Source organism: Alosa pseudoharengus, unplaced genomic scaffold, assembly GCF_046254945.1.
Source record: "Alosa pseudoharengus isolate Yale_2024_CS ecotype anadromous, Long Island Sound unplaced genomic scaffold, YU_APseudo_1.1 YU_APseudo_1.1_scf_1, whole genome shotgun sequence".
Lineage (NCBI taxonomy): Eukaryota > Metazoa > Chordata > Actinopteri > Clupeiformes > Clupeidae > Alosa > Alosa pseudoharengus.
Window position 1 is genome coordinate 49,600,281 of NW_027468564.1, and position 11,937 is coordinate 49,612,217.

Sequence of the window (11,937 nt, forward strand, 5' to 3'; positions counted from 1 at the left end):
GTTCCTTGAAAAATACAATGTTGCCATGTGATAAAGGAGAAAGTGCTTTAACTTGTCACGTGATTGATGACCTAGAGTTACGCATGCACGCAGTGGGCTGGCGGTGGGCAGGCACAGCAACTGTTACAGTTCCTGTCAGGAAAGAGGCAACATGTCGATGGAGGACCCGTTCTTCGTGGTGAAAGGGTGAGCAGATACAGTACCTCCCGCGGAATGACAAAGAAATATATTTATTTTGATTCAATGACAGCTGCATGTCTGTCAACTGGATACATGTTCATCGGGCATTTAGCGTCGACGCCGTTTCGCGTGCTCTGTCAGGTAACATTAACATTAGCTTGTTAGCATACAAAGCTAAAGCTATTCTGGGTAGTCTTGCTGATTAACGTTACCCCTTATCTTGCTGTAGTCTATGCAATTTCAGTAATTTAACAGGCCAAATAGTCCATTGTATGGTGTAAAGAGAGTATATTTGCAAGTTTGAACTCCATTTGGCCGAGTTATTGTCTTTTGAGACTCAATGGAATGTCTTGGGAAGTTAGCTTTTTAGTTGTATCACAGCAGCTGCGCCCCTAGAGCTGATAACAGACTGCTGTGATATAGCACAGGAGTGTGAAGTACACAGAGACTGCGTGGCGGTGTTTGGGTCGTGTTTGGGTGATACTACAGCGAAATCCATCCATTTCCCTAGAACTGCCCACGACCTTGGATTTCTTGAAGTGCACTCTTGGGTGCCGATTAAGCTGTAGTTTTGCGTTTATCATTAGCTGAGTTTGCAGTGTTGCTTGAAATCACTGGAAACTCTTGACACAATTGGTTGATGCATTTGTCACATTTTAACACGTTGCTTCACTTTCACTGTCTTGCTGGCTAACGCTAGGAGTTGTTTACAGTTAGTAGAAATTGTGTAACAAACATTTAAGCTGTGGAGAATAACGTTGAATTTTTGCACGCTATTAACCTATAACTACATATTTAGTTTAAGCAAATGCATAGCATCATTCAACATATGCTACATATTACTTAAATAGTATAAGCAGTGTCTGTAGCTTTTTGACAAGTGGATGCATTAAAATGAGAATGTTTTGAAATGAGACCATGTAACTTTAGTAGTGAAGTACACTTCTATGTCTAATATAGCCATATTGATCAATAGAATGACCTGTGTGTGCACATGCACCTTTGTGCATAACCTGAACGTGTATATGTGTGTGACCTGTCTGTCTGTCTGTCTGTCTGTCTGTCTGTCTGTCTGTCTGTGCGTGCGTGCGTGTGACCTGTCTGTGTGTGTGTGTGTGTGTGCGTGCGTGTGTGTGTGTGTGTGTGCGTGCGTGTGTGTGTGTGTGTGTATGTGTGTGACCTGTCTGTCTGTGTGTGTGTGCGCGCGTGCGTGCGTGTGACCTGTCTGTGTGTGTGTGTGTGTGTGTGTGTGTGTGTGTGTGTGTGTGTGTGTGTGTGTGTGTGTGTGTATGTGTGTGACCTGTCTGTCTGTGTGTGTGTGCGCGCGTGCGTGCGTGTGACCTGTCTGTGTGTGTGTGTGTGTGTGTGTGTGTGTGTGTGTGTGTGTGTGTGTGTGTATGTGTGTGACCTGTCTGTCTGTGTGTGTGCGCGCTCAGGGAGGTGCAGAAGGCCCTGTCGCGGGCGAGGGGCCTGTTTGAGCGCTGGGAGGAGCTGCTGCAGGAGGGCACCCCGGTCAGCAGGGATGAGCTGGACTGGAGCACCAACGAGCTGCGCAACTGCCTGCGAGCCATCGACTGGGACCTGGAGGACCTGCACGAGACCATCAGTATCCACACAGCCAAGACAGAAAGACTGTGTGTGTGTGTGTGTCTGTGTGTCTGTGTGTGTCTGTGTGTGTGTGTGTGTGTGTGTGTGTGTGTGTGTGTGTGTGTGTGTGTGTCTGTCTGTCAGAGAGAATGTGTCTGTTAAAAAGAGTTGAAGTGTGTGGGATTGTGTGTATGTGAATGCTTTGGAAAAAAAGAAATATGTGAGGGAGAGGATTAAAAAAATGTCAAGTTGAGTTGGATGAGGGAAGTGTGTGTGTGTGTGTGTGTTTGTGTGTGCGTGCGCGCGCGCTTGGGTGCGTGCATGGGTGCGTGCGTGCCTGTGTATGTTGTGGCAAAAATATGTGTCTGTGATTGTATGAGGGGGCAGGACTGAGCATTAGTCCGATGTGTTTTGTTTTTTTTGAAGGTCACATTTGAGAGAAGCGTAGTATTTAGAGAGAGAAAGGAAAACATAGAGATTAGAGTAGCACGCCATGACCTGGCCATTCAGGTTCTTACGATTGTCAGTGAGGGTTGTGCTGATGATATTTAGTGTATGGTTAAAAGAAGGAGAGGAAGTTATGACTGCTAGAAAAACACCCTTTGCTTTATGCAAAATCACACAATGGTTTCATGATTTAGGCTCTCGTTGTTCTAGGTAAGGGGTACCTCTTAAGCTATGTGAATCATTTAGTTAAACAATAACTTAACTTGATTCTTAAACTTTGTTGTAGAAGTGAAGGCAGCTTCAGAGTGTCATGCTCTTATCTGTTAATGCTCATGGGTCTTGCCCTTTAAAGGCCAAAATTGACTTGGGAACGCATAGAGTGTTCAAACCAGAGTGTTAGGACCCAACAGGGGGATTACCGAGGGAAAGCCACATGCGGCAGAGAGTTTGACATTGAATGTTTACAGCAAAAACACGTCCATGAAACAAACAAAAACATTGTCAGCCTTGACCGCTGCCTCAGGCATTGTCGAGTCCAACCCCGGAAAGTTCCGTCTGGGAGAGAACGAGCTGCAGGAGAGGAGGGACTTTGTGGAGAGAACCCGGCAGTCGGTTCAGGTGAGGAACCTTTGGGTGGGAACCAGAACTCACTGGCTGGGGACCAGGGCATAAACATTTTTTTTATTGGGTTCCGGTTTCCGACCGACCCTGTCAATTTATGTGCGACCCAAATTTATTTTATGAGCTTGGGGAAGAAATAACACTAAATAGTCTAGGCTACATTAAATAAATCCACAAATAAAAGGCGAACTATAATTACATTAATTACCCCTTGCGTTATGTATAGGGATGAGCGTATTCTCTCTTTTACAAAGTAGCCTATGCACAGCTGTTCACAAAGACGATTGCTTTCGTCACTTATCAAGGCACTCGCAATTTTGTCCAAACACCGCAACTATTTCACCTACCACAACAGTCCCTCGCGCAGAATATTGAGCCAGATGGCACACTTACTTCTGCACCTTCTGCATATGACACCAAAGACTGCCCTAACGTGTTCGTTCCTCTGCAGTTTTGATGACAATAAATAGAAGGCTAACGTTAATGATCTGCTTACTTGCATCTCTCAACCTGGTGTTGCTAACCTACCTAGGCTATGAAAGTAAGTTAATTAAGGCCTACTTGGTTTACTGACATTTGAGTAGGCTATGCAACCCATTGGCAAACGTTTACCTGGATATGTCCTTTTAGCTTATGTCATGTTTGCTAGCTTGTGGGCTTAGTTTGAGTAGTGCTACCAAAATCATAGAAATTAATAAAATTGCAAGACATTTACAGTACCTCTTCTATGATCCAAGAATGATTTCATTCGAGTTGGTTTTTTTACATTTATTTTAACTAATGACATAGAAGACATTCCCAATTGCATCCACATATCGTAATGCACTATGCAAAAAGTAGCCGAACACAGTGAGATGCAAGCCTTCCAATCCACTCAGAAATGTAATTAGGCTATCACGTCCTTAAAGGGGCAGGCAGTCAATTAGACGTACACCACCAATGTAATGACATTAAACAGAAGTGTAGTCAAATAGTTTACATCAATATGAAATTACTAGATACTTACTTGGTTATTAGTAATTATGCAGGCCACAGACTATGAATTAGCCTATTAAAAAGATATGAAATTAATATGAATTACAAAATATATGAATGTATTGAAACATATGACATAAGTATAAGTACTTTTTTTGATCCCGTGAGGGAAATTTGGTCTCTACATTTAACCCAATCGGTGAATTAGTGAAACACAAACAGCACACAGTGAACACACAGTGAGGTGAAGCACACACTAATCCCGGCGTAGTGAGCTGCCTGCTACATCGGCGGCGCTCGGGGAGCAATGAGGGGTTAGGTGCCTTGCTCAAGGGCACTTCAGCCGCGGCCCACTGGTCGGGGCTCGAACCGGCAACCCGACGGTTACAAGTCCAGAGTGCTAACCACTCTGGTTGTTGGCCACGGCTGCCCAACAAACCGCAATGATGCCATCTCTTTAGGTGACTGTCTTTTTTGGACACGTCTACAAAAGGTTATACTGCTTTGTGAATTACCTCAGTCAAAGCATTTTCACAAATAAAGTAGGCCTACTTTGATTTTTTTGTAATCCTTACTGTTTACCTTTGATTATCCTTTTTGATTAAGCATCAAGATTATCAGTGTGATTTTGGTCTTACTAACCCTAATTGCCCTAAATTAAAAAAAAAAAAAATCGCAACTATTTTTGCAATTTCACTTCCTCCCGCAATTTCTCCACAAGAAACAGCTAAAAACACCGCAACTTCCATCCAGGCATTTTAGGTCGAAACAGTCTCAAAAAACCTCGTGAAATCCTGGAGGGACTGACTTTCTACCTATCCCTTACTGCCACTGGGGGAAGAAAAAAAAATAAAAATTCCCTACCGACCCATGGCCTCAACTGACAACCAACAGGAACCAAACCTTTTTTTTTTTTATGCCCAGGAACTCCCCCAATGGAAAAATGCAGAGCTTAAAGGGGCTATATGTAGAATTCTTGATGGCAACACAGAGCATGGATTTTTTGGACATTACATCAAAACAGTGATTTTGTCATATTCTGTAGCTATTTATCAGTCATTTTGAAATATTTTAAACTAAAAACTTAGAACACAGAACATCCCCCTTTAAATTTCTCAGGCACTGTGCCTGCATTCAAGTGTGGGCCAGGCCATTTAAGATTTGAAAATAGATATTTAAAAATAACGGTTTCAAAAGGTTCCCATAAGTACAGGCCCAGAAATACCCCTTGCAATAGCCCTGAAGATGTCATGTGAAATTAGAGGCGTCATTCGCAAACCAGTAAGTTTCAGAAAGCCACTGTTGACTCGTTCATCGCTGCTCTGAGGCGGTTGTTTATGCAAGACTACCGCCCTGACCCACTTACTGAGACCATTGTCACCATTGAGCTCAACCTCAAGCTTTCCTGTCCTGTGTCAGTTCCGGTGCTTGTTTTTTTTTTTTTTTTATCAAAAAACTAGTCTTGGTTCAAATTGAAATCCATCATCTAGTTTTGGTTTGGTTCTTTAAGGCAGTATCCCTACCCCCAGTACATCTTTCCTTGCAGGTACCATTCTTTAAATTCACATTATTTTCAAATTCATCATCTAATTTTAGTGCAAGTTCAAACTCATCTTAATATGGTAGTTTGGAGGACGGATATGTGTTGTAATAGTTCTATGGTAGTTTGGAGGATGGATATGTGTTGTATAGTTCTATGGTAGTTTGGAGGACGGATATATGTTGTATAGTTCTATGCTCCAGGTGGAACACACCTGGGAAATAAAATAAATGTTTTCACAGCACAACATGGCCAATGGAATCACCAAAAGGCTGGACTTGTCATGTAGGCAAGCTTTGATAAGGGCCATCAGAGATCTGTGTCCAGATCGGTGTCAAAGGTTTTGCATTCCTTTCAGTTATCTCGCTGTTCTGCACCAAAACTCCTCACAGCTTTACATTCCATGGAAAGCCCAATAATATACTGTTTATCTCATTGACTTGGTTTCTGACCTTGAATGCAGATGTCTCAGGCCAAAGCAAGCCACGGTGATTGAAGCTACAGCAGTGTGTTGTTGCTGTTGTTGTTTAGTGTTGTATGTCATACTGGTTTGTTTGTGTGTTTTCAGGAGATGAAGGAGCAGCTCTCCAGCCCCTCGGCTGTGGCACAAGCAGAGAAGAAGAACAGAGAGGTCAGTATTCACATGTACAATCTCTCTCTCTCTTTCTTTCTTTCTTTCTTTCTTTCTTTCTTTCTTTCTTTCTTTCTTTCTTTCTCTGTCTCTCTCTGTCTATCTCTAATAAACACAAACACACACTGTCTCTTTTTATCAAACATATACACTCTTTCTCTTTCACACACAGACACACACAGACCCGCACGTGTGTGTAGCGTATGCACAGGCATGTTGTTAATAGCTGCGTCCCCTAGGCGCTGATGGCGGCCCCGTCTCAGGAGCGCTACACTAGTCTGGAGCCGCACCTGGTGTCGGCCAACTCCCGCTACATCCAGGAGCAGCAGGAGCAGCAGCAGGTGAACCACTCAAACCGTGTCCAGTCAGTCTCACGCTAAATCATTCACCACTATTGTGTACTTGTGGACATAAAATAATGCTCTCTCTTTCTTACACACACACACACACACACACCTTACAGTGTGTAATATCCACATACAGATTGTACAAACCTACAGACACCATGGTTAAGGTTGGAAAGTATTAGTGGTTGCAGCACTGGTGACTCAGCCCTCTGTCTGGCTTCATGAACTATACAGTGCGCGACTGAAGACGCTATTTTATTATTATTTTGTTAAGACTGTATTGTTGAATACTATTTTGTGAATACTTTTGGTAAGCCTAACCCTAGGTGAACACCCCCCACCCACCCCCTCCCCCAGTTGATAATGCAGGATCAGGACGAGCATTTGGAGCTGGTGACAGGCAGCATCCGTGTGCTGAAGGACATGTCGGGACGCATCGGAGATGAGTTGGATGATCAGGCTGTGTGAGTTTTTCACAACCCCCCCCCCCCCCCCCACCACCACCACCACCCCCCCTCAGCACTGATTTCAGCTTATGTTCAGCTGAATATGCTACATACACTTGGGCTGTACAGTACACACAAAATGTTTTCCCTAAAGAAAACAATTATGATGTCAAAAGCACACTTCACATCGCTTGCTCAGTCTGGCTATGTATATCTCAACGGGGACATGTCTCTGCAGGTCTTAGAGGAACTAACTAATTCCTGTTACACCCATAAGAGCCCTTTCCCAAGGGAATTCAACAGGGCACGCCAGCTAAAGCGATGTGTGGAGACCTCTCCGTTTTCAATAACAGTTTAGGTCACGCTCTAGATGATACAAGCACTTGTCATTAAACATCTTTTGAAAGGGAGAATAGACAAGATAAGAGCCATTTCGGGGTGGGAGGAATGAAGGGGCACTTTGTCATGTTGTGTTCTGCTATGCTGAGACAGGCCAGCATGTTTGGACATGCCATCACGTGCTGTCCTGCTCATCTGTGGTTACATGGAATACTTTGTGACTAACAACATAACCCTAACGTTGAGTCATGGGATCTGCAGAGGTCAGTCGGGGACGCCGGGATAGGCAGACAGTTGGCTACGTCTCAAGTAGGGCGCTCCTTCAGAGGGAGCCAAGTTGAGACATGTCGCGTGGCTCCACGAGAGAATCTACTGCGTTTGTTTTTTCTTCTAAAGACTCTTGATGATTTTCAGACCAGTTTCACTGATTGTCCGCCGCCACTGAGTTCAACAATGCGTTGTGACTGCTCCAGTGACTCAGTAGTCTTGGTATTATGGCTAGCCTCACCCTGACCGGGAGAGAATGCTGTGTTACTGCAAACAGAGCTGCTTCTGACCTCGAGAAATAAACAAAGGCCTGAATCAGATAATTATACTGTGCCATATTTAGGCATTTTGGTACTTGTACAGGTAATTATGTTGTCCCTTATTTAGGTACTCAGGCAAACGTAGTAGGAACACCCTTCGCATCATGATGAATATATTATTACCAAAACACAGTGGTTAGCTTGCTAGGGAACCCTGATTAGCTTTGCTGTTATTTGATGTCCTCTAGCTAGTTTGTGAAGGCAACATATAAAGACAATCATGTGTGGGGACGATATTTAAACAGTGGGATGAATATCTGGCGAACATCTCAATGTTATGTGTTATCATTGTCTGTTTGTATTATTTTTTAGACGTTTATGCGTGTGTTTTGAAAAAGATGACCTACTGTGTTTCCTGAGCCCAGGGAGGTGATAGCGCTGGCTCTGTTTTAGCATTTCAACATTTCAACCACCCTGTTTTAAAACGCTAGTGGCAGTGCAGGAAACCCACACTGTAATGGTGTAATTAATGGTGTAATGGCACTGATGGTGTCGGGTGTCTTGTGGCTCACTGCTGTCGCTTGAATGTTCAGGCTCAAGTCAAGAGGATGTGGTACACAATCTCTCATTCACACTTTATAATTTTCACACTTTATCTTTTCATCCCTTCTTATTCTCTCTCTCTCTCGGTGCACTCCTGCAGTATGTTAGGAGAGTTCAGTGAGGAGATGGACCAGACAGGTTCGAGGATGGACTCGGTGTTGAAGAAAATGGAGAAGGTGTCTCACATGACCAGTAGTAAGTTTGTGTTGCTTAACTCGTATGCCCCGCTGCCACCCACAACACACACACACACACACACACACACACACACACTCACGCACACACATACACATGCTCACATGCACAAACAGGAAGCCCTCATTTGTGATGATTTCACTGTTTTCAATGCTTTCACTGGATTGCATGTTTACAGTATAAAATGTGGGTGATCTGTTGCCAATAAACATCCTTGAAAGTATTTTTTTTTTTTTTTTAGTAAGTCCTGTTTACTGTATTCTGATGAAGTGAGTGTTAGAGAACTTAACCATCAATTTTAGTTTTAAATCTTTGATCTGGGTACCATTAAATCCTCTAGACTGATTGCAGTTTAGTAAACACTGCCACAGTTCACACACTCACACACACACACACACAGTGTTTTGGGACCAGAGACTCCGGGGTTTGACCAGGTGTTTGACCAGATGTGGCGCGTCCTGTCTTTCAGGTCGGCGGCAGTGGTGTGCCATCGGCGCCCTCGTCACCATCATCCTGGTGGTGCTCATCCTCTTATTCGCTCTATGAGAGCTGGCGCTCGTCTCGAATGTTGTCTCGGCCACATCAGCCATTTCCTGCCCATGACCCCGAGGACAGCGGAGAGGATGAGGAGTGAGGAAGAGTGAGAGAAGAACCTTCAAGAACCCTTTCTCCTCTTTTCACGCTTTTCCTCCTCTGTCTGAACCTCCAGAACAGAGGAGGGAGAGAGAGATGGAGAGAGAGAGAGAGAGAGGGGTGTGTTATATATATTTTTCCTTAACTTCCTGCCTCCCTCCCTTTCTCTGGTTCTGGAATAACTCTTGAACATGGCTTGTGACGGATTCCTCAAGAGTGAGCAACAGCTGGACTTGAATAGATTCACTAGGTTATTGTCCTTAAATGTCCTTATTTTTAAAAATCCAGGCCTAAAATAACGTGTATTTTAAAGACTGGTACCTGCCACACAGAAAGCGGTACTGGGATTCAGTGTTGCCTTAAAGATATGTCTCCTGTTAGCAGTGCACCAAGTAAGACATGCACAAATCTGAAACACTTTACTCCATGGATTGTATCACGGAGCTGAAGAATGCCGTGGGCTTTGTGTCCTTCCTGTCCTCTGCATAGTTTGTGCTTATAGTGCCTGCTGTCTGTACTCTGAGGCTGCTCGATGGCCTGGCAACACAAGCACAATTGGCTGCCGGCTCCCTCTAGTGTTTATTTCTGGTGTAAACTTAAACTGACCCCATGCCCCATCATGGAGAATTTTGTGTTGTTGAAACAACTTGCTTCTTTGAGAGAAGAATGGTAATGCAATTGTTTGTTTGTTGTTTTTTTTTTTTTTTTAAAAGGCCTTCACCTCAGGTACGGTTTTGTGCAGCTCTGATTGAGCATTGCCAGGTAAGGGACAGCTTGAGAGTTAAAGCACATTTCATCAATGCCAAGCTATCCTGCGTGGAGTAGCATGGTAGGACATAGTATTAAGAAACATCTTCTATCCACGTTTCCTGGCCCTTTTATTCAGACCCATTTGTGTCATTGTTGGTCAGACCATGCCTTAACATATTATGCCCCTGTTTGATAACCCCTGAAATATGACTCCTTGCCAAATTATTTCATACTGTATAAACATTGTGTTATATTTTCATTGATTTGAATTGCTCAATTTCTAACAGCGGGAGTGCAGACTTTTATATACGCGTAATATTTACTAACATCAATGATTTCTTGAACACATTTCTGATGTGTGTGTGTGTGTGTGTGTCAGTGTGTGTGTGTCAGTGTGTGTGTGTGTCAGTGTGTCACAGCTGGCCTGGCTATTTAGTTTTTGCCTCTAAGAGCCCCACTACTAAAAAACAAACAACTAAAAATCAAACAAACAAAAATGCATCATAACAGTGATGCCAGAGAAGGTGCCTGTTAATCGAATATACAGCAAGACTATACAGTAAGAAGAAGCCCTCTGTGTTCCTCTGATCCCTGGGCCCAGAGTGGCCACTGAGGGGGAGAAGGGTGATGGTGCCATGTTACGTGTGTGTGTTTTTTTTTTTTTTATGTTTATTTTAGGAACAGGTTATCACCCCCATTGACTTTATAATTGACATATTTTTTTAATCTAAGCAGAAGGCCACTATGTCATGCCTGGACTTGCCCAGTCCTTACAGAACTCCTGACAGGAAATTCCTATGTGTACAACAATAAGCTCCACTGCCTGTGGATAGTCGCTAAAGAAACAGGAAGTCTGTGTTCACGTGGCCAAGATATGATGTCTCCTTCATGTCACCAACACCCTGTGCCAGTGGTCTGTGTTTATCATATCATACTGTTAGCCTGCCAGTCCATCAGAAGAGAATGTACTCAGTAGGCTGTGACAAAATGCCTCTGTGTGATTGTGTGTTTTTTTTTTTCTGCTTTTGTTCATTTGCTCACCTACAGTGGGCATTCGTGTCTACCTAGCCTGTTCTGTACCCCTTCTGTCCCACGCCAGGCATCTTTCATCACCATGGTAGTGCTGGAGTTTTCAAGGGCACAAGGTACAATCCAGCAATTGAAACTCAGTTAATGAACTTGTACCTTGATCCAGCCTACCCATGGATTTGTCCTTCAGTCACAGAGCATGGTGTATTCATAAAATGAGTTCCACAAATGTAAGAGCCTTTTCAACTGCTAAACTGTATTTGGCTTGCTGGTGGAGAACTGTCGGCAGCATGCACTACTTATAGGAAAACTGCTTGGATTTTTAAAGAGTTCTTGATAGGAGATATTTAATTGCCTTTATTTACTGTTTGGTACAGTTACTACTGCTTCCGTTGATACTACATACGGCTAAACAGCGTTTTTTTTTTCTGCTCCACTGCCTCCCTAGTTAACAATCCATTTCAAGATGTTACTGAGATTATAAGGAGGAATTGTACAAAAATTGTGCTATATACCCTTTTGTAAATGTAAAGACTGTATTTGGAACATTTGTCATTTGTTGTGAAACTGGGTGGACTTGTCATAATAAACAAAAACATGGCTTTTAATTGGTCTTTTTCATTTGTCTGGAGCAACTCGAGTTCAGTTCCTAACTCACGGGAACACAACCTTGTGGTGTACCACTTCCGCCAGATCTCGAACAACAAGACTAACACTGCCTGAAGATCATAATTTTTCTAGGTTGTAGGCTACCTTTACGCCGTCGTGTGTGTGTGTGTGTAAGGGCCAGTGTGGAGATGCCTGTATGGTTGATGCAGAAGCTTTGCTGCAGTAATCAAATAAGCGAAACAGAACAACAGAGCGTTCTAGTTACAACTCTGTGCTTTGCCTGCTCAATATGTGAACATGCTGAATTAACTATTGCTGAACTGAGCTGAGCGAGCCACATGACGGATGAGTTGGATTAACGGGGTTGTATAAGTATAAAGTATATATACTCTTTTGATCCCGTGAGGGAAATTTGGATTTATCCCAATCCGTGAATTAGTGAAACACACTCAGCACATGTGATGATTGTGATGGATGG

General features: G+C 43.4%; 1 protein-coding gene across 1 annotated transcript; it reads left to right on the forward strand.

The window, feature by feature from the left end:
• Positions 1-106: 106 nt before the first annotated feature.
• On the forward strand, positions 107-11,458 carry stx10 (syntaxin 10). Its single transcript, XM_076291327.1, has 8 exons — positions 107-186; positions 1,617-1,786; positions 2,738-2,832; positions 5,919-5,981; positions 6,221-6,322; positions 6,686-6,792; positions 8,344-8,438; positions 8,908-11,458. Exons 1-8 carry the CDS (start codon positions 152-154, stop codon positions 8,982-8,984), a joined length of 744 nt encoding a protein of 247 aa, XP_076147442.1. The 5' UTR covers positions 107-151; the 3' UTR covers positions 8,985-11,458.
• The last annotated feature ends 479 nt before the right edge of the window (positions 11,459-11,937 follow it).